This window comes from Mercenaria mercenaria, chromosome 4 (assembly GCF_021730395.1).
Source record: "Mercenaria mercenaria strain notata chromosome 4, MADL_Memer_1, whole genome shotgun sequence".
Taxonomy (NCBI): domain Eukaryota; kingdom Metazoa; phylum Mollusca; class Bivalvia; order Venerida; family Veneridae; genus Mercenaria; species Mercenaria mercenaria.
The window spans coordinates 23,072,170-23,095,955 of NC_069364.1; the positions used below are offsets into that span (position 1 = coordinate 23,072,170).

The following is a 23,786-nucleotide window of genomic DNA, read 5'->3' on the forward strand; positions in this document are numbered from 1 at the left end:
AAACTAATTTTAAATTTCCCATCTTGACATCCAACTTCACTGACATGCTAACTCTGTCCACTACAGGTAAGCATAGAAGCCAATATGTTTTGGTAAGATGTGCAAATGATTTTCAGTACCAGTAAGTTCTGAGACATGTTAGAGCTCAATGAAAACGTCACAGGTAAATATCAAACAGTAAAATAGATCATTCTTCATCATTCACTTTTATACTAAAAGCAAGTAACGTTTTATCTAGCACGTCAACTTACCTTCCCATTTTCATGTAGATATCACCTCTGTTGATATAACCTTGTATGTAGTCTGGTCTCATATCTGTGGCCGTCTTCAATAACTGAAATAAAGTATGTCTAATTTATCTTGTTTCCTTGGGGGGATTTCAAATCACACCTAAACCTACTGAATAAAGTCATATGAGCCACACCATGAGAAAACCAACATAGTGGCTTTGCGACCAGCATGGATCCAGACCAGCCTGTGCATCCGCGCAGTCTGGTCAGGATCCATGCTGTTTGCTAACAGTTTCTCTAATTGCAATAGGCTTTGAAAGCGAACAGCATGGATCCTGACCAGACTGCGATGATGTGCAGGCTGGTCTGGATCCATGCTGGTCGCAAAGCCACTATGTTGGTTTTCTCATGGTGCGGCTCATATATGGTTGAAACATGATATTTCAAACTCACTTATCTCAAAATCCCGGTTACGTCAAAAATATTTTTAAACCCTTCCCAAAAACACGTGCACAAAATAGCATTTTAAGTCGAATATCGATTATCTCTAAGTAAAACGCTTGATCCCTTGGAATTCGAGATTCGGAGTTTCAATTGTAGTTACTTTCAAGCTTAAGAGGTGATAGAAGAGCGTTTGCCCTTTCTAGCATTATTTCAAAGCAGAGCCAGGCAACATGTCAGAACACCAAACCAGTAATATACAGGCCTGTCAATAATTATCTTATATAAAAAGGATTTTACAGTCCAAATGGGGAAGTCTTTTTTCGTGCGTTTTTCGTGCATTTAACATCTTAATGACAGAGATACAGATCATACAACGACTTTAAAGGTTTTTCTGACAGAGGAAGGCCCCTTTAGTATTCTTCATATTTTTAAAAACAGTTGTTTACAATAAACCTTTATTTCCTAACATTGACTTGAGTCCGAATAGGACTGTTCAACAAGTATATACTTACAGTGGCAGCCTCCTCTAGTCTACTAGGATCTCTTGAATATATTGAAGCCAAGTTAAGGAACACATTCAGGTGACTTGGTGCAACTCTTGCTGTATAACTCTTTCCTAAATAAAATATTTTCAAAAGTTAATGTGATCAAATAGCATAAAATTAAAAAGAAAACATGGCAGTCTGAAAGACAGCTAAATCCCCCGCCACTGCTCTGGATAGCGAAAGGGTAAACCTTTGACCTTAAGCTATGACCTTGACCTTGAACTGACATGGCTGACTCATGAATTCTGCGCAATGTCTTGATGAGGTGATCATTTGACCCAAGTTTCATGAAAATCCTTCAAGGGGTTTAGGAGATACAGAGCTCAAACCATTGACCACGAGTTGTGACCTTGAGTTGACATGGCTGACTCATGAGTTCTTGATGAGGTGATCATTTGACCCAAGTTTGATGAAAATCCTTCAAGGGGTTTAGGAGATACAGAGTAGACACAAAATGGAAGGCTCAAACCTTTGACCCTAAGTTGTGACCTTGGCCTTGAACCGGCATGGCTGACTCATAAGTTCTGCTCAACGTTTTGATGAGGTGATCATTTGACCCAAGTTTTATAAAATTCCTTCAAGGGGTTTAGGAGATATACAGCGGACACGAAATGGAAGGCTCAAACCTTTGACCTTGATTTGTGACCTTGACCTTGAGCCGGCATGGCTGACTCATGAGTTCTGCACATCGCCTTGATGAGGTGATCATTTGACCCAAGTTTCATATGAATCCTTTAAGGGAATTAGGACATACAGAACCGACACAAAATGGAAGGCTCAAACCTTTGACCTTCAGTTGTGCCCTTGACCTTGAACCGGCAAGGCTGACTCATAAGTTCTGCACATCGCCTGGATGAGGTGATCATTTGACCCAAGTTTCATGAAAATCCTTCAAGGGGTTTATGAGGTATGGAGCGGACATGAAAGTGTTACGGACAGACAGTAGGATGGATGGAAGATGGGCGGAGACAATTCCTATAACCCCCAACCATTTGTGGTGGGGGATTAATAATGAAAAAAAAAAACTACATCATTTAAAAGAAGACTGTGTGTAATAAAGTCTGTTTATGTAACTTTAATATTCAGTGGAAAACTTATGGTAAAATTAAATGCTTGGTACAAGTTATGAGAAAAACTAGAAGATGCTTTTGTAGAAAAGCGCATGTCTCCCCCAATGCACAGTCCTAATAGCCAACAAGTCAATAGGGGACAGGAGCGGCAGTTAAAGAGACACTGATGGTTGGCTACAATAGGAATAGGCTACTTGGCATGTCAAATCATCCTATGAAGTTTCAACATCCTGGGTCAAGTGGTTCTCAAGTTATTGATTGGAAACTGTTTTCCATGTTCAGACTCCTGTGACCTTGACCTTTGATCAAGTGACCATAAAATCAATATGGGTCATTTGCTCTGCATGTCCACATCCTGCATGTCCAATCATCCTATGAAGTTTCAACATTTTGAGTCAAGTGGTTCTCAAGTTATTGATCGGAAAGGATGTTCCATGTTCAGGCCCGTTCAGGGAAAGAACTGACTGGAGGAAAAACTGGGCTGTTACACCAGAAACCTTTGAAAACCGCACAACACTCAAGGTCCAGTTTTTATCTGTTCTTATTTCTATATAGTTTTAACTTCTGAAAACCGGAACTTCCGAATTCTGAAAACTGGACGATTTTTGAATGACCGTTTATATTTTAACGCTTAAACTGACTTCTGAACACCGAACAGCAAAATATTTGCTGGTTTAAAATTGTCACCTGTTAATCAAACAAGAGCTGTCCGTAAGACAGCCAAGCTCGACTATTCGAAATATTGTCACAGAAGCAGGAAATTATTACCCAAAATGTTAAATATCAAAAGAGTTTTAAGTCCAAAAGGGGTCATAATTTGCCCAAAATACATGTCAGAGTTATTGGACTTGGTGCTATCAACTACTTTTATAACCCCGAAGACACATGTGAAGTTTCAATTTAATACCTGTAGTAGTTTTGGAGATAGTTACTTGCACGTAAAACTTTAACCAGGATTTTCTAAGTCCAAAAGGGGGCATAATTTGCCCAAATGACATGTCAGAGTTATGGGACTTGACCCAGTGAGGTAGGTAATTGATCTAGAAAAAGAAAAAATAAGTTTCAAATCTATATGCCTTTTAGTAATAGCTGTATGTACTTGCACGCAAAACTTTAACCAGAATTTTCTAAGTCCGAAAGGGGGCATAATTTGGCCAAAATGAAGGTCAGAGTTATGGGACTTGGTGCTATCAACTAGTTTTATAACCCCGAAGACACATGTGAAGTTTCAATTCAATATCTGCATTAGTTTCGGAGATAGTAACTTGCATGTAAAACTTTAACCAGAATTTTCTAAGTCCAAAAGGGGGCATAATTTGCTCAAAATACATGTTAGAGTTATGGAACTTGACCCAGCGAGGTTGGTAATTGACCTAAAAAAAGAATAATTAAGTTTCAAAGCTATATGCCTTTAAATGATAGCTGTATGTACTTGCATGCAAAAACTTAACCAAGGTGTGACGCCGACGCCGACGCCAGGGTGAGTAGAATAGCTAGACTATTCTTCGAATAGTCGAGCTAAAAACGCCCGTGGCAAGTTGTCAACATGTTGTTATGTTTATCAATAGCAGTGCATGTATATTTTGACATGCTTTATAACCATAATGATCACTTGATGCAAAAGTAAGGAAGTAATTGGTAATTTGTATTCAGTTTATGAAAACGTGATGAATTAAATATCTTACGTGTGAAAAACTTTCTTAATGTTTCAATGAAAGAATGATTGGTAATTGCAATGCAGTGCAATATACACACAAAGCAAAGTCATAATTATGACCTGTGACCCCTAAGTGTGACCTTGACCTTGAAGTGAGTTATCCAAAACATGCACTCTGCACATCATCTCGATATGGTGAACATTTGTGCCAAGTTTCATTCAAATCCTTCAAGCAGTTCAAGAGTTACTGAGCGGACACCAAACAAACTGATATGAACTTTGACCCCCAAGTGTGACCTTGACATTGAATGAGACATCCAAAACATGCGCCCTGCACATCATATTGGTGTGGTGAACATTTGTGTCAAGCTTCTTCAAAATCCTTTAAGGGGTTCGAGAGTTACAGAGCGGAGAGACAGACGGATGGAAGGACACCAGGGGGTATAACATAATACGTCCCTCTGGGCGTAAAAATATTTTGGGCCATTTACCTGGCATGGAAGGTGGGAAGAATTAGTGTCATATTACCTAGTTTTTGAGTGCCACTTTACCTAATACATGTGTAAAACAAGAGGACCATGATGGTCCTGAATCGCTCACCTCTTCCCACATGACCCAGTTTTGAGTATGACGTCGTTTTTTCTATTATTTGACATAGTGACCTAGTTTTTGAGCTCATGTGACCCAGTTTTGAACTTGACCTAGATATTATCAAGATAAAAATTCTGACTAATTTTCATGAAGATCCATTCAAAAATATGGTCTCTAGAGAGGTCACAAGGTTTTTCTATTATTTGACCTATTGACCTAATTTTCGAAGGTACGTGACCCTCTTTTTGAACTTTACCTAGATATCATCAAGGTGAACATTCTCACTAATTTTCATGAAGATCTCATGAAAAATATGGCCTCTAGAGAGGTCACAAGGTTTTTCTATTTTTAAACCTACTGGCCTAGTTTTTGACCGCACGTGACCCAGTTTCGAAACTGACCTAGATATCATCAAGGTGAACATTCAGATCAATTTTCATGAAGAGCCATTGAAAAATATGGCCTCTAGAGAGGTCAAAAGATTTTAATAATTTTAGACCTACTGACCTAGTTTTTGACCGCAGTTGACCCAGTTTCAAATTTAACCTAGATATCATCAAGATGAACATTCAGACCAACTTTCATACAGATCCCATGAAAAGTATGGCCTCTAGAGAGGTCACAATGTTTTTTTTATTATTTGACCTACTGACCTAGTTTTTGACGGCACATGACCCAGTTTCAAAATTGACCTAGATATCATCAAGGTGAACATTCTGACCAACTTTTATGGAGATCCATTCATAAGTATGGCCTCTAGAGAGGTCACAAGGTTTTTCTATTTTTAGACCTACTGACCTAGTTTTTGACCGCACATGATTCTGTTTCGAACTTGACCTAGATATCATCAAGATGACCATTCAGACCAAATTTCATACAGATCCCATGAAAAATATGGCCTCTAGAGAGGTCACAAGGTTTTTCTATTATTTGACCTACTGACCTAGTTTTTGTCGGCACGTGACCCACTTTCGAACTTGACCTAGATATCATCAAGGTGAACATTCTGACCAATTTTCATGAAGATCTCATGAAATATATGGCCTCTAGAGAGGTGACAAGGTTTTTCTATTTTTAGACCTACTGACCTAGTTTTTGACCGCACGTGACCCAGTTTCGAACTTGATCTAGATATCATCAAGATGAACATTCAGACCGACTTTCATACAGATCCCATGAAAAATATGGCCTTTAGAGAGGTCACAAGGTTTTTCTATTATTTGACCTACTGACCTAGTTTTTGACGGCACGTGACCCAGTTTCGAACTTGACCTAGATATCATCAAGGTGAACGTTCTGACCAATTTTCATGAAGATCTTGTGTAATATATGGCCTCTAGAGAGGTCACAAGGTTTTTCTATTTTTAGACCTACTGACCTAGTTTTTGACGGCACGTGACCCAGTTTCGAACTTGACCTAGATATCATCAAGGTGAACATTCTGACCAATTTTCATGAAGATCTTGTGAAATATATGGCCTCTAGAGAGGTCACAAGGTTTTTCTATTTTTAGACCTACTGACCTAGTTTTTGAAGGCACGTGACCCAGTTTCGAACTTGACCTAGATATCATCAAGATGAACATTCTGACCAATTTTCATAAAGATCCCATGAAAAATGTGACCTCTAGAGTGGTCACAAGCAAAAGTTTACGGACGGACGGACGCACGGACGACGGACAACGGACACCGCGCGATCACAAAAGCTCACCTTGTCACTTTGTGACAGGTGAGCTAAAAATTTGTATCACATTTCCGGGTAATCATAGGTGGGAAGATTAAGTGCCACTTTACCAGGTATAACAGATGTAAGGATTTAGAGTTATATCCCCTGGTATAAACGGTGGGAAGAAATAGTATGCATCACATTACACAGAATTACTGATTGGAAGATTTAGTGACATATTACCTGGCTTTACAAGTGGTATGTTTTAGTGACAATTTACCTGGTATCAAATGTGTAAAAATTTGGTGTCAAACAACTGTATTAAAGGTGAAAAAATTCAGTGTCAAATTACCAGGAATTACAGGGCTGAAGAATTACTGTCACATTAACATGTATTACAGATGGTAAGATATACTTGTCATAAAAACCTGGAATTATAGGTGGGGAATTAGTATCACATCACATGGTAGTGTATGTGTGTGTGTGTGGGGGGGGGGGGGGGGGGGGGGGTTAATATCACATCCACACAAATATAGGTAAACTAGAACTGTCACAGGAGTGACTCATACCCCCACCATACGGTCTTGTCACAGAAGAATGGCAACCATAAGAAATCTTAAAAATACTTAGTCTTTGGAGTACTTCATCCTGGGCTTCCACATGTAAGTAATACTAGTATAATACTAGTATAGTAATACTAGTAAATATATTAAATCTCTAATATTAGAGATACACTAAAAGTGAATACAAAAAAATGTCTTACCGACCCATGTTACCACAGAAAAATGTATTTACTTTTTACATAGGACTTATAATAAAAAAGTTAGAAAAATACCTAAAATATTGAAAATCTAAAAATAGGATTTCTAAAAATAGACTAATTCTGGAATTTAAGGTGAAGAAACTCCATACAAAAGTTAAAAAAAGGTTACTTCCCTTTGGCTCTAAGCCAATCAGAATGAGATATAGTGAAAATACATCAAAATTAACCTTAAATTCTAGGTAAAAGGGGACACAATTCAAGAAAAATTAGTGTCAGAGTTATGCACCTTGTGTCACATGATGTGGGTGATGAGGTGGAACATCTATTTTAAGTCTGAATCAAATCCATTCAGTAGTAACTGAGATATAGTGAAAATACATAAAAATTAACCTTAAATTCTAAGTAAAAAGGGGCATAATTCATGAAAAATTGGTGTCAGAGTTATGCACCTTGTGTCACATGATGTGGGTGATGAGGTGGAACATCTATTTTAAGTTTGAATCAAATCCATTTTGTAATAACTGAGATATAGTGAAAATACATCAAAATCAACCTTAAATTTAAAGTAAAAGGGACATAATTCATAAAAAATTTATGTCAGAGTTAAGCACCTTATGTCACATGATGTAGGTGGTGTGGTGGAACAACTATTTTAAGTTTGAATCAAATCCATTTAGTAATAACTGAGATATAGTGAAAATACAACAAAATTAACCTTAAATTCTAAGTAAAAGGGGACATAACTCATGAAAACTTGGTGTCAGAGTTATGCACCTTGTGTCACATGATGTGGGCACATGATGTGGGTGATGAGGTGGAACATCTATTTTAAGTTTGAATCAAATCCATTCAGTAGTAACTGAGATATAGTGAAAATACATCAAAATCAACCTTAAATTCTAAGTAAAAAGGGGCATAATTCATAAAAAAATTGGTGTCAGAGTTATGCACCTTATGTCACATGATGTGGGTGATGAGGTGGAACATCTATTTTAAGTTTGAATCAAATCCATCTAGTAATAACTGAGATAGAGTGAAAATACAGCAAAATTAACCCTAAATTCTAAGTAAAAGGGGACATAATTCATGAAAACTTGGTGTCAAGAGTTATGCACCTTGTGTCACATGATGTGGGTGATAATGTGGAACATGTATTTTAAGTTTGAATCAAATCCATTTGGTAATAACTGAGATAATAGATTTCGGGACGCGACGGGACGGGACGCGACGGGACGCGACAAAACTGACTCCTATATACCCCCCTCAAACATGTTTGGTGGGGGTATAATAAATATGGTGTCTTTTCAGCTTTTGATGGCAGAGGAAAACCCCAGTTTCTCATATGAAAAAATTCTACATCCCAAGTGAAGTTTTGCACCTAGAGTGGTGAAGGGTAAGTAATTCGAAGTCAGCGACCTGGTCAACTTAATCAGGAGATCCCTGTGGAAAAATTTACTGTCAATTTACCTTGACTTGAAGGGTGGAAAGATTTAGTGTAACATTACCTGGTATAACAGGTGGGAAGAGAGATTTAGCGTTTTTGAAAGCCTCCTCTGCCTTGTCATACATCTCTAGTTTCTTGTATGTACGTCCAACATTCATGTGGGCACCTATATCATCTTGTTGTACACTAAAATAGATAGGTATCATTTTTCATTTTTAATTTCTACAGAAAGGCAACATCTAAGAAATGATTAAATATCGGAACTTATTACAGGAGCATTCATTGCAATATCAATTAGTTTTGTTTCTTTTTGTTGTAAGATTTAAGTCATACTGATACAATTATTTGACAGCTTTCCAGCAGTAATTGTGTGCCAAGACCCTAGATGCCACTCCAGGCTTCATTTCAGGCACTTTTGAGCCCCAACCTTTTGCAAACCAGCTGGATGACTTCCTCACAAAAATGAAGACAATTCCTTTAACGCTCAAACCCACAGTGGTGAAGGGCAAGAGACTTCCGTTTACACTGACTGGAGTGGGATATGCTATCGGAAAAACTACACTGCAGTGATCTTTTCTGTAACTGATTTTTTTATCCCATAATCTGATAACCTCAGTTGTTTCGTAAAAATCAAATAAGGCCTGTAAAACTCCTAACAGAAAATCTATTTGAGAATTCATTTTACAGTAAATAAAAGTATTTAACATTTGTACCTGACGGCTTTCTTGAAGTATTCCAGTGCCTCTTCATACCTATCCATATTCTCCAGGGCATGTCCCACATTATTCCACAGCTTGGCATTTTTTTGATTCACTTTTAAAGCTGCCCTAAACACATCATATTCTGAGGTCCTGTAAATTATTGTATAGAGTTTATAAACAGTATAGTATCATGTTTACTGGAATTCGCAAGATTCCAGTTGTAAACTTTATGTTTAGTTCCATGTAATTTGACCTCATATTGTTGTTCAGCTTTTTTTGTTTTATTCACATCATCAGAAAATGTCTATTCGAATTCCAGTACATGTGTCAACAATCATAACATATAAAGGGCAAGCTAGATCAGTCTATATAATCATGATCATAGTGTATTTATTTGTATTACTTAAATGTTATAATCTTCTCGTTTAACAGCAGTAAAAATGAACATCTTGTAATGAACTTTTTCACTCAATAACATACTCTGAAATGCAAAAAAATACTGACATTTCAGGCCCTACTGCAAATAATAGAAGACTGAAAATACGTATTTGATCAATAGTAATGTCGGATTACAAACATGAACTTACCAGTCAATATTTCTAATATATGTCTTGCCAGCATGAAATATCAGCAAGCAGCCCATCAGAAACCATAAAATTGGTTTTAATGCTCTGTAATGAAAAGAAACGTGTTTGTTACAATACAAAGAATTCCATAAGTAATATAGCTGATATCTTGATATTAATAATATAGAATAAATATAGCCTGTGTAAAAACTATCAAACTTCCCTGGATTCCTGCTTAAAGCGATCAAATTCCCCTTGATTCCTGTTAAAAGTGATCGAATTCCCCTGGCTTCCTGTTAAAAATTCAAATTCCCCTGATTCTAGTAAAAAATGATCAAATTTCTCTGAATGGATTAAGAAAACAAGAGCACCGCAATGTAGAGCAAAATACGGCCAAAGGTATGAAGCAAGCCATTCAAAACATGCCCTCTGCAAGTCATATTGATGTGGTGAACATTTGTGTCAAGTTTCTTTAAAATCCTTTGAGCAGTTCAAGAGTTACAGAGCAGACCAAAACAAAGTCATATAACCTTTGACCCCTATATGCGACCTTGACCTTGAAGCGAGCCATCCAAAACGTGTGCTCTGCACATCATCTCAATGTGGTGAACATTTGTGTCAAGAGTTACAGAGCAGAAACAAAATTGCTAATGGACGGAGAGACAGACAGATGGATGGACAGAAAGACACCAGCATCATAACACAGCCTTTCAGGTGTATAAAAATCCTGTGACTAACAAGGTGAATCAAACAGCAATTCAAAATCAGCAAATTCTAATCTTGATAATGTTATTACAGTTAAATAAAACTGACACCAAATAAAACTTACTTTTTATTCTGCATAATCTGGTCAAATCCAACAGCAATGAGCATGCAGAATCCCATGCTAGGTGTGTACAATATACGCTCTGCCACGACAAAACCCACAGGGAAAAACATGTTTGACGCTGGTATAAATGGTAACACCATCAAAGCTAGACACTATAAAACAGAAAGATAACACAAGTCAATAAATAGACAAAACCTGTTAAAACCAATCAGCTGTGATATATCTTAAAACAGATCTTCCTTGTTGTTTGCAACCAATAACCAGTGTAACAGATTCTACCAACAGACAGATTCATATTCTTCTTAAAGACCTTTCTAACGTAAACGTAAATCGGAAATGGATTACTGAATCCGTAAATGTTATTTGCAAATAATGGTCTAAGGGAGATACTATTGCATTACTATTGGATGAAATTGTCTCCCATAGACCACAAATTAGCCTAAAATTTTAAGGATTCAGTATTCTGTTTCGTAATTACGTTTACGTTAGAAAGGTCTTAAAGGGACACACGTTTACTAAAATTGAATTATCGGTACCATATACCAGTATTACTTTTGTCTGACTCTTCGATATCAGTGTTGGCAAAATGTATCAAATCTTTTTTTTTTTAAATCCACATGCTCAAGATGGCTAAATTTGGCTAAAAATGTAAAATGTCTTAAAATGCTACCTAAGCTTAATACATTTTCACTTTAAACTTGGGTAGCCCTTATAAAGTAATTAATGGATGTGTCATAAAAACAGTCTCACATACATATGAGCCGTGCCATGGGAAAACCAACATAGTGGCTTTGCATGGATCCAGACCAGCCTGCGCATCCGCGCAGTCTGGTCAGGATCCATGCTGTTCGCTATTAAAACCTACTACAATCAGAGAAACCGTTAGCGAACAGCATGGATCCTGACCAGACTGCGCGGATGCGCAGGCTGGTCTGGATCCATGCTGGTCGCAAACCCACTATGTTGATTTTCTCATGGCACGGCTCATATACTGATACTTGAAATTATACAGTTGTAATTTTACAACTTTAATTATGGAGGAAAAACTAAGGTGTCTTATTTGGCATTATCTTTTTTCTCACTGTACTATATCTTTCTTCTCACTGTACAAGACTATTCAACAATTAAAACAATTTTCTGAGGAAAAGAATTGTATTTCTACACATTGAAAAATAAAAACTGAATCTTTACCATAATAATCGCTCTATTTAATTTTCCCTGCTTTGCAAGACAAAAATGAACAACTTTCCCCAAGCACAGATAAAATCCAATGGTGATAAGGTTGCGAGGGTCAATAATGGAGCTGATGACTGGAATGGTTCCCATCGTCCAATCACAACAGAGATCGGCAGGAAACAGTAGCAGCCAGAAGTTGATAGGTAGCAGGTAGTTATATGTTAACTGTCGGGATGGTGTATTTGATACAGATGCTGGGTTATCAAACCTGAAAATAGAGAAAAGATCTATGTAACACAAGAGGTTCACCTTAGATGTAACCCACTAATGACAATTTGCAATTTTTTTCTACATTTATTGACACAGCTTTATGTACTGGTAAAGGAAAGTTAACATCGCATGAGAAGGATGTAAGTAAACAAACAGAAAGCCATTAAATTTCCTAATTACATTTCTACAACATTAATTCCAGAGATGGTAAAAATGTTCACATAGTATGTTTATTACATCTTTTAGTACAGAAATACCTTAAGAATCCAGAGTTGACAATATTCATTCTTGATCTGGTTGATTTAGTAACAAGAGGGTCATGATGACCCTGGATTGCTCACCTGAGATATATGAGCTACATGTTTCAAATGTCAAACTGATGATTTTTAGAAATTTTTTGGAAGATTTTCTGATGTACAATCAAGTAACCCCTGGGGTGGGGACAATTTTACCCCAGGGGTCATGATTTGAACAAAGTTTGTAGAAGTCTACTAGGCAATGTTACATATCAAATATCTAAGATCTAGGCCTCCTGGTTTATTTTTAGCAAATTTATTCATAAGTTTTCCCTATGTACAATCAAGTAACCCCAGGGGCTGGGTCAATTTGACCCTGGGGCGGGGGTGTCAAGATTTGAACAAATTTTGTAGAGGTCCACTAGGCAAAGCTACATGTCAAATATCTAAGCTCTAGGCTTTCTGGTTTCATTTTAGAAAATTTTGAAGATTTTTCTATGTACAATCAAGTAACCCCATGGGGCGGGGTCAATTTGACCCCTTGGGTCATGATTTGAACAAGTTTGTTGAAGTCTACTAGGCAATGCTAAATGTCAAATATCTAAGATCCAGGCCTTCTGGTTTATTTTTAGAAATTTTTTGAAGATTTTCCTGAGTAAAATCAAGTGACCCCTGGAGTGGGGTCAATTTTGACCCCTGGGGTCATGATTTGAACAAATTCTGTAGAGGTCCACTAGGCAATGCTACATATTAAATATCTAAGCTCTAGGCCTTCTGGTTAATTTTTAGAAAATTTTTGAAGATTTTCCTATGTAAAATTAAGTGACCCCGGGGGTCAAGATTTGAACAAATTTTGTAGAGCTCTAGGCCTTCTGCTTTATTTTTAGAAATTTTGAAGATTTTTATATTTACAATCAAGTAACCCCATGGGGCGGGGTTAATTTGTCCCGGGGGTCATGATTTGAACAAATTTTGTAGAGGTCCACTAGGCAATGCTACATGTGAAATATCTAAGCTCTAGGTCTTCTGGTTTATTTTTAGAAATTTTTTGAAGATTTTCCAATGTAAAATCAAGTGACCCCTGGGGTGGGGCCAATTTTACACTGGGGGTCATGATTTGAACAAAGTTTGTAGAAGTCTACTAGGTAATGTTACATATCAAATATCTAAGATCTAGGCCTTCTGATTTATTTTATGAAAATTTTGAAGATTTTTCTATGTACAATCAAGTAACCCCTGGGGCGGGGTCAATTTTGACCTCGGGGGTCATGATTTGAACTAATTTTGTAGAGGTCCACTAGGCAATGCTACTTGTCAAATATCTAAGCTCTAGCCCTTCTGGTTTATTTTTTAAAAAAATTTGAAGATTTTCCTATAGAAACCTATGTAAAATCAAGTGATCCCTGAGGCGGAGTCAATTTTGACCCTGGGGTCATGATTTGAACAACTTTAGTAGAGGTCCACTAGGAAATGCTACATGTCAAATACCTAAGCTCTAGGGCTTCTGGTTTTTGAGAAGATTTTTTAAGATTTTCCTATGTAAAATCAAGTGACCCCTGGGGTGGGGTCAATTTTGACCCCGGGGTCATGACTTGAACAAACTTGGTAGAGGTCCACTAGGCAATGCTTCACACCAAATATCTAAGCTCTAGGCTTCTGGTTTTTGAGAAGAAGATTTTTAAAGTTTTTCCTTTCGGTTGCCATGGCAACCAGAGTTCTGCATGGAATTCAATTCTTTGAACAAGTTTTGTAAAGCTTCACCCAAGGAACATTCTTGTGAAGTTTGGATGAAATTGGCCTAGCGGTTTATGAGGAGATGTCGTTTAAAGTAAAAGTTTACGGCCGGACGCCGGACGGTGAGTGATCCTAATAGCTCACCCTGAGCCTTTCTACTGTTGAAATGTGAAGTTGGTTCATGAATGAAATACCAAACTGCAGTTCTGATGTATGACCTACTATCAATCGGGACTTATTTTCATGTATTCCTTGGTTCAGTGAATCCATGAAATTAAATCAAAACAAACAAGTAAAATATTTTATATTCAAAATCAGAAATCAATGGATTCATATTTCTTCAGCAGTTTTGGCCCAAACCTTGTAATTTTGTGCCAAAGAAATTCAACCATTTTTGAGCATCTTCATTATAAAAATCCTGATGTGACAAGATTTAACTAGAATGTGTCTGTAGGACACAGGGTATGCCCCCCACTGGCATAATAATGGGCAATAATTCAAATGTTTGCAGTCTTAATGGGGTATAGCTTCAACAAACATTTTATGAAAAGGATTCATTATTCTAGGCCCTATACTTTTTGAGCTATGAGCATCACAAACAAAAAATCCACTATTTTGGCTATTTCAAGGGCCATAACTCTGTAATAAGAGCTAAGATTCTCAAGACGAATGCCAAGTTTGCAAGGTCACATCATGATAAAGACTCCAGCAAGGTTTCCTGAATTTACATCTAATACTTTCTGAGCTAGGCACATAATTAGGTGAAAAAGGGCCATAACTTTAAAAAAAGCGGGTGGAGCCAGCCAAAAAATTAGAAGTGTGCAAGTTTATATCATGATAAAGACTTAAGCAAGTTTTCAACCATTTATATTAAACACTTTTTGAGCTAGGTGCGTCACAAGGTGAAAATATACATTTTTGACTATTTCAAAACTCTAAAAATAGGGGGCGAACCCAAATGAAAAATAGGAGGTGCGCAAGTTCATATCATGATTAAGACTCATGCAAGGTTTCATGAATCTACATCAAATACTTTTTGAGCTAGGCGTGTCACAAGGTGACAAGATCACTAGAAAAAAAATAGGTGCGCAAGTTTATATCATGATAAAGACTCATGCAAGGTTTTATCAATTTATATCAAATTCTTTTCGAGCTAGGCACGTCACGAACTTCGGACGGACGCACGCACGGATAAGACCAAATCTATATGCCCCCACCACTCATGGGGGGGCACAAAAATGAAAATAATGGTAAAAGGCCACAACTGTGTGTTTGTTTTGTTGGGTTCTACATAATGCCAACACAATTCATGTCACCAAGGGATTTTCTGGCTCTATTGGCGAGGGGAAAAATCAGCAGCCTTTGGACATTATCTTTAGACATGGGGCAGCTCCTAGGTAGGTCAATTTATATTCAACAATCAGCCAGATAGCTTAAATGTGACCTCTACACAACAAGAACTGCAAAGAATGACATATGATCTTAATAACTGTTTACTCTTCTATTGTTTATTTTTCACATATTTCTCACTTTGCTGATCTTTTTTCTTCATGACAGAGCAGGTTGAAAAGTTACTGACAACACTGATCTTAACCATGTTCACTTACCTAGTAAATACAGGCAGCTGGGCTCCCATCACTTTAATTCTAGCAATCAACAGAAACATCGTTGATCCAACTAGAACCACTGATCTGATTATCGAACCTTGTAACCATTTCGGTATCTTGGTGTCTCCTTGTAAAATACGCATCAGAATTGCCCATAAATCTTTGAATAATGCCTTAAAAGAAACAAAACACATACACATTAAATGAAAATTTATGTAATCTTAGTTACTATGTAATTCCAACTATAATTTTATTCAGCTGAGAGTAAAATCTTACAACATATATTAAATTATTCCATCTTGGCTAAAGTTTACAATTAATTGTGTCTGTTATTTCATATTCACAATCTCCATTTTTAAATCAAAATTGGGTGTCAGCAAATGCAACAGTGTTATTTCCTTACAGAAGCAAGTTCTAGGTTCAATTTATCATAAAGTTTAAAATTATATATATAATATATACCACTACTTATTGAAACTTATCTGCCAGATACATTTTCTTCTAATTTACAAAAAAAAAATCCCAAAACTAATCACTTTTCTTACCCTTTGTGCAACAAAGAGTTCGTATACAACACAAACTCCGATCACTGTAATACCCTGCTCTTTACATAACATTGCTATGGTAACCAAGCCAATAGTAGTGAACAGAGGACCCCAAGCTGAAATAAAATATAAATAAAACTCCATATCACTCTATTGTGTCACACTATCAAAGTCTGTCAAAAGAAATCTTCATTGATTTCTCCTTTCCTTTTTGGTAAATAAAGATACATCATAACCCTGTATTATTTCTACCATTTGCATCCCTGAAATTCCAATAAATTTCGCTACCTTTATACTTTTGTATGTAATAACTGTATCTAAATCATGTAAATCATAAGATGCAATAATAAACATAATTAACCCTTAGCCTGCTAAATTTCTAAAATGGACTGGTCCATCATTCAATTTGGGCAGTACAACTTATCATTCAAAGGGGTGTTCACTGAAAATTTACTGACTGGATAGCGAACAGCGCAGACCATGATCAGACTGCACGGATGTGCAGGCTGATCTTGGTCTGCACTGGTCGCAAAGGCAGAATCACTTGCTGCCAGCAGGCTAAAGGTATAAATTTAAATACACTCCCTGCTAATTTCTATAATCATGAACTTTTCCATCTATCAATTTGGACAGTACCCATTAACTGTTAAAAGGGGCGAATACCATAATGATACTGACTCAATGGCAAACAGTGACTGCATGGATGTGCAGGCTGATTATGATCTGCACTAGTTGCAAAGGCAACATAAATTGTGTCCAGCATGGTACAGGTTAAAATGTCACAACACTGACGCAGCACGTTTTTTTCTTAAGTAACTGAACTCAACCATATACAATACACATTAAATTTTTAATCTAGTGAAATGAGCTTTTGTATCTCAAAAACATTGTAGTTTAAACTGATGTTTCACAGAAATCACCTTCTATGTGTCTAGCAATAATGGTTTTCGCTGATAAGAAAAGAACAATATTTTAAGTTTCCAGAATGGGCATAGCCATTTTCATTAAATACTTACATGTATCCTTGTGATACCCTGTACATTTTGCGTAGAACATCAGTGCTGCTATAAAGAAGATAGAGGACAGAGACTCTGCCCTACCAACCACGCCCGTCACCTGAATACAGAAAGAAAAATTATACAGCTCCTGAAAATTGGCTTTAGTTTAGTTTATACTAGTTTGTTTTAGCTTTAAATTTATTGAAACCACTCTCACATCCGCTTCCTGTAAAAATCAGAACTATTTCATATGAGAAGTCATGGTCGTGACCCTAGTGGTGCTCGAACCCATGACCCCTGGAATGAGTGGTTGGCTTTAATTAACCTTTTTTACCGGCAGTAAGTAATGAATAAGATCTGAAGGGACTAGCTTCTGGAGTAAATAAAAAGCATCTTTTCTGAATATTTTCTAAAACTTCTAAATAAAATTTTTTGAAAATGTAAATTGCTACATAATCAACTCAAAGGAGTGATGTTTCAATATTATCATTATGCACAAGTGTATCCCTGTAGATAATTTCTGCACAGTGGCCGTTAAAAATTCTAAATGTTTAAATACCCAGGCACACCCAAAAATAGCACTCCAGTCTGAAAATAATTAAGGCGTTTTTCCCATTTGAAAATGTAAGTGCTACATAACTATGCAACAGCATGATGGTAAGCCACTTTAGCTCCCATTAGTCTGAAAAAATAGGCAAGAGATTTTCCCCCAATAAACATATTGCTACTTTTTTGTAAAATCGCAACACACTTTTTTCATTTTTTAACATAAATATTGTTCAGTATGATAAAATGAATATCACATTCACATGCTAACACACTGAAATGTATTTGATAAGCATTATATTTCTCCTTATAAATAACTTACAGCTTCAGTATGTATGGGATGAACAGCAAACAACATGGCAGCAACAAATGAAGGCAACTCTGGTATAAACATATTGCACATCCTTAAATAAAACACATACAGTTATAAATATATTTTTTAGAATTCTGTCAGAGCAAATACTTATAGGAAGTCGTCTGATGAATAATGACAGAAGACAGGTGACAATTTTGTTTGTTTAGAGGGTTTAGCGTCATTTTTCAACAGAATTTCAGTTATGTAACGGCGGGCAGTTAACCTAGCAAGTGTTCTTGGATTCTGTACAAGTATTTACCTGTTCTCTGCAATTAACTGCCAACTCCTCCACATGAATCAGAGGTGGAGGCCGAAATGACTTCAGATAAAAAATCTTTTATTAGATGTTCACGGACATCTTGCTTGGAGATCAAACTCAGGACCCCAAAATCCACAGATCCAAGCTTTCCCTACTAAGCTAAGCAGACAGGCTAAGACAGCAAAGCATTTTTGGAGCATTTTACATCAACAGTTTGTACTAACATTAGTTTTGATATAAAACTGCCTGATTTTATTTGGTAACAGCCACAAATTATGTAATAAATTGTAGACTAAAATAAAAACTGTAAAAAAATGGAAAGTTTATAAAGCCGAGTTTAAGGGTGCAGCAAAGTATACCAGAAGTGCTGTTCAACCTCAAACCACATAGGTTTGAATCCTACTGGGGTCGTGGCAACTCCACACCATGCACCAGTACTAATTTTTCTGAGGAAGTTAAATCGAAAATGATTCAAATATTAAGCTAAATGCCTTCTTTACAGTCAGACTAAAATAAAATCGTTGTTGGTGACTAAACATAAATACACTTACTTCATATACATTACACATACTATGGCATGCAGTATTACATTGAGTAGATGATATGACATTGGTTCCAGTTCACTCAACATGTAGTTAAACCGGAATGTCAGCACACATAGCGGTCTATATGACTTGTGACTCCTCTCCTACAAGAATGAAAGCAAGATAATAAACTCAGCACAGTAAAAACTACATAAGTAATTGTTCAGAGTCACAAGGGAATGAGCAAATTGCTCAAGTTATCTAGAGTCTCAGAAGTTTCAAACATTGAAAACATGAAGAAAATAGCTTGGTACCACAATCAATATTTGCTTGAGTGAGCCCATGTGCATGAGACATCAATGTCTGGAGACAGCTTCCCCGATTATTTCAATACTGGATAAGCAAACAGGGCACATCTGAGGGAGCTGGAGCTATCACTGGAGTATTTAATGACTCCAATGCGGATGATGATATTAGACAATAGTTTTAGTCTGAGTCAAATGTTTTTAAGAATAACAAAAGATAAGAGTGAAATTGTATCAAAACATTAACTTCAGTAGTATAAAAGGGACATAATTCACTGAATATTTCTGCAATGTTCAGTAATGCAACTTGAGCCATATCATGTGGCTAACTTCCCTAATTGACATTTTTTCTAATCTCCACCTGACTTAATAAGCAGCCACTTGCCTTAAGCCACCGCACTGAGTCACCGACTCCCTTGGTTGTCTCCTTACTAGTCCTTAGTAAAAGTTGACTGTATTAATGTGTCCATACCTGTGACATTGGTGTTCCCCAGAAGTCATTTAAGAACAAGTTAGACACAGGGGTTCTGGGTCTGAGATCCTTGTTGTCCACTATTGCCGAAATATCATCAAACACGAAGCCACAGTCCAGTGCTCGAAGGTAACATACACTGGTAGTTACACATAGTATCACAGAATAGATGAGAAATCTGCTTGACCCTTGTGAGGATGCCATCCTTCATTCATGTACTGGTATCCTGAAACAGAACCAACCGTTACAGCAGAATTTTTCTTTCATTTTAAATAACTGATACTTAAACTATAGGAGAGATAGCCGTGACATCACGCATTAACATCTGTTTAACTGGTGGTGGGCAAAACAAATGTTTTTACAACGTTAGTGTATGGAATCGGAATTTTTAATAACATTTTTGCTCATTTATGGGTTTTCAAAATTCAGAAAGTTTTGAAATACTTACAATTTTCATATTTTTTTTTGTATTCAAATATTTTTTTTCAATAAATAAACATTTTAAATGACATTTGGTTTTAAAAGCGGCATAGTGATGTTCAAAACTTTTAGAAAAACACTGTAAGTTAAGCGTTCATAATTAATCCATTTTATTTCAAAATAAATTTGTGTTTTAAGAAAGTTTAGACCGTTAGAAAAACATTACTGTTTACAAAAAACATGGACGATCAGCTTCTGCCCTCTCGATCACTGTCTTATCAGTTCTAAAAATAGAAAACACCCCGGATTTGTATACAAACATGATCTCTCCTATATCTTTACATTCTGTTCCCTGTAACAGAACTGCAAATTAAGGCATTCTACATTGTTCTAAATGGCTGTTCTACAACTGGTGTCAAGGCCATTCCTAAGAAATTGTTTGTTTGCAACCCACCACAACTGTTAAGTTACCAAAATTTTGTTGACCTAAATGGAAATGATTTTTTATCATAGTGCAAAAGTCCGAATTTTGTTCCTTCAGTTGTAACGAATTTAGTTTAATACATCTGAAATTAATTAATATGTAAATTATCAATACTATTTCATTCATTTGCTCTGTCTGTATTTTAGTAAACTCTGTATTCGCTTTTCAGCTGCCACTTTCTGTTTGTTTTGGGTTTAACGCCATTTTTCACCAGTATTTCAGTAATGTAACGGCGGGCAGTTACCTAACCAGTGTTTCAGGATTCTGATATTCCACTGAAATTTACTTTTCATAAGCCAGATGTGTGTGAAAAAAAAATAGCCAGGTACTTATTATTGTATGTATATAAAATTATTGAGCACAGTGCACATCTGGAATGACGTATGCAGACCTTGATCTCAGGCCTTTTTTTCATCAATCTGGGAATGCCACCGATACTGGTGGAATTGGGAAAATGCTCTCGGAAATTGTCTTAATTGGGACAATTTGCAAATTACCAAAATCTACATAAATGTGTTTTTGTGTGAAATATTAATGAATTGCATTTCAGTAATTGTTCAACAGTATTATAATTTACCTAAATATATATGCAAATTAGCAAAACTGTCTTAAAACAGCAAAATCCCTAAATGATATAATCATTTGGGAATTTTAAATTCAACTTGGGGAAAAAACATACTTTTTTGCATTGGGATTACCTCCTTTTACCGGAGGTAGATTTATTAGGGGTGACTATTGAGGCCAATTTTGACTATTGCAATACTATTGATATTGCTTAAAAACTATTGCGATACTATTCTATTGCAGGTTACTATTGCGATACTATTGCAATAGTTATCGGCCATCCTAATTTATACAGTAAAGCTACCAACTGGCATTGTTACACAGTGTAAGAGACGGCACTGTTTGTAATTGCTGTAAAAACACATTGAGATGTTTGTATAAATGAAATGGACAGAAATAATTCTAACATTAAATATTTCTTGACTTCCTTAGCTTTGAAACAATAAGTAAAACAATAAACCTATGCAAGGTATACTCAAACGAATCGGCCATTTTGTTGCGAGTGTCAACATGTTTAATAACCCAAAGCATCGAAAAAGACGAAAATTAACGGATTGGTTTAAGGTGTACCAGCACTAAATGAAGGGCCCTACCGAACAGTTTGCTGTATAATACAAGTATCCTTCTTTCTCCATGTCCATAGTACATTTTCTCATCTAAGATTAACAGGTTATTTAAATATATTTAATCAAAGTTTCTAAGAAACTAAATTTATTAATTATCTCCAGACTTCTCTGTCAGTGGTAGTTAAATTCCGTGAGGGTAATTATTGTAATGGAGACGTAAACATTTTCCGAGGCGCAAATGAAAGCTGGCTCTGTTTCTTGGTTTATAAATTATAAATTATTTCTGTATTTACTAAAATTTCAAAACTATCGAAACTATCGATTGTTGAAGGAACTATCGGCGATTGTTATTGGATTGTGACTTTTCTATCGATGCATGCTATCGGGACACTTAGTATCGCAATGCATCGATAGTTCGATGTATCGTTACACCCCTAAGATTTATAGGGGAAAAAAGCCCTGGATCTTGTTCATACTTCTATATTTAGAGTTAATATATATAAATTTAAATTATACCCTGTACTTGATACAAGCACTGCTGTCAGCTTTTACTTACTTTCAGTACTATTTTCGAGAAATATTAAAAAGTGTTTCTCCCAAATGGTTGTTCAAGCCATAGATAGTGGGCGTTAATAGTTTAATAGCATAAGTGCTGCTTCATTTAACTTTTAGTCACATTTAATTTAAATACACACAGCTAACAATGTAAGAAATACATAATGCACAATATCTGACACTAAAGGGAAGCCATTTACCATATGCACTCGACTACAATCTGAATTACCTCCCTTTTATATCAAAATAATTATTTTATTGTGTCTTTTATATTTTGAGTGTCTCAAATGCTATTTTTCTTTGAACTGTGTTTATATATTTCATGGATATATATGTATGGAACTTCCCTTACGTTGCAATTTTTTCTTATATAGAAACAGAAAAATCAATAAAAAATGTGTGCAAATTTGTGATTTTTCCTATTTTTGTACTTCACATTTGGGACTCTGTGAAGATTTACAAATCAATTTTCAGATTACCTTGTAAAACGTATACTGCCACGCCCTCTTTCAAATATTATGTGCAGGTATTAAACATGATATCCTACATTTCATTCAGTTTTGGGCATTTTGTTTCATCCAGAGTAGATGACATCAAAAGTTCTAATGTAAGGAAAGGTCAATAACTCAAATTATTACAATGCAGGCCTATTGAAATTCAGTTTTCCTCCGACCAGCAGAGCCTGACCAAATTATGCCATGGATTCAAATCGCGAAAACTAATTACAATTGCATATTTGCTCCCATATCTTGGGCATCGAAGAAGATATAACAATTATTTAGAACGAATAAGATAAAAAGTATAATTAATTTTGCAGTCTATGTAGATTTAAGAATATGTAAAGCTTTTCCAATGAATTTTATGTAAAATACCGGTTTCTGTCGTTGTCAAATATTACCTCCCTTTGAAGTAAACATTGAATTTTTCGTGTCTTTAGAAGCCGAATATGAATAACATAAAATTTCGACAATCGCGAGCGGGCGTTTCCTGTCATGCGCATGTGTGCTTCTTTTGTTTAGCAACACTGAACATTCACAACCATAAACCTGGCTGTCACCCATGTTTTAATCTTTTAATCGCTAACATATTTTCCTTTCCGATTTATTTAGTCGGATTTCCTTTCATCTCTTTGGTTTACTGTACACAAATTTATGATAGAAGAGGCCAGTTTCCCTTTTAATGCTGAGCTGAGTGCCACGCAAGGGAGCTACTGGTACCATTTTTCACATCTTTGGTATGACGCGGCCGGGGATCGGGACCACGACCTCCCGCACTCGATGTGGACGCTCTACCACTACACTAGGCTATCGAGGCGATTAAATATCTCTTTCTTTTGTAATACTTGAAACATGACCGTTGTCACATGTACACGTGAAGCATGTGCTCTCATAACATATAAACATGTATAGATGTAATTTATATCAAATTGCTTTAACAATTTGCTGTTTGCATACGATTTAATTATTGTCAAACATACATTATTTTATGTTAAATTTCATAATACACTTATAAAACGGCTATGATGGGCCTAAAGTGGTAATTAGCACGACTAAACCGGTATTGCACGTGGGGTTAGCCCGAGTGCCAATAAAAGATAAGAAATGGTAATAACCACATATGGAACGTCATTGCCATTTAATGAGTTGTTTATTATATACCTATAAA

At 36.1% G+C, this 23,786-nt stretch overlaps 1 protein-coding gene across 1 annotated transcript in view; it reads right to left on the reverse strand.

Annotated features, from left to right (window-relative positions):
- LOC123556191 (protein O-mannosyl-transferase TMTC3-like) overlaps positions 1 to 23,036 on the reverse strand; it is a 40,355-nt gene extending 17,319 nt beyond the window's left edge. The window contains exons 1-14 of the mRNA XM_053540713.1: positions 22,994 to 23,036; positions 19,533 to 19,758; positions 18,783 to 18,919; positions 17,940 to 18,021; positions 17,090 to 17,189; positions 16,074 to 16,189; positions 15,529 to 15,701; positions 11,697 to 11,949; positions 10,506 to 10,657; positions 9,698 to 9,781; positions 9,123 to 9,260; positions 8,471 to 8,595; positions 1,187 to 1,290; positions 252 to 334 (exon numbers count right to left, since the gene is read on the reverse strand). Coding sequence (XP_053396688.1) covers positions 252 to 334; positions 1,187 to 1,290; positions 8,471 to 8,595; positions 9,123 to 9,260; positions 9,698 to 9,781; positions 10,506 to 10,657; positions 11,697 to 11,949; positions 15,529 to 15,701; positions 16,074 to 16,189; positions 17,090 to 17,189; positions 17,940 to 18,021; positions 18,783 to 18,919; positions 19,533 to 19,736 — 1,751 coding nt within the window. The 5' untranslated portion in view covers positions 19,737 to 19,758; positions 22,994 to 23,036. The remainder of the gene's footprint in view (positions 1 to 251; positions 335 to 1,186; positions 1,291 to 8,470; positions 8,596 to 9,122; positions 9,261 to 9,697; positions 9,782 to 10,505; positions 10,658 to 11,696; positions 11,950 to 15,528; positions 15,702 to 16,073; positions 16,190 to 17,089; positions 17,190 to 17,939; positions 18,022 to 18,782; positions 18,920 to 19,532; positions 19,759 to 22,993) is intronic.
- Between the last annotated feature and the right edge of the window lie 750 nt (positions 23,037 to 23,786).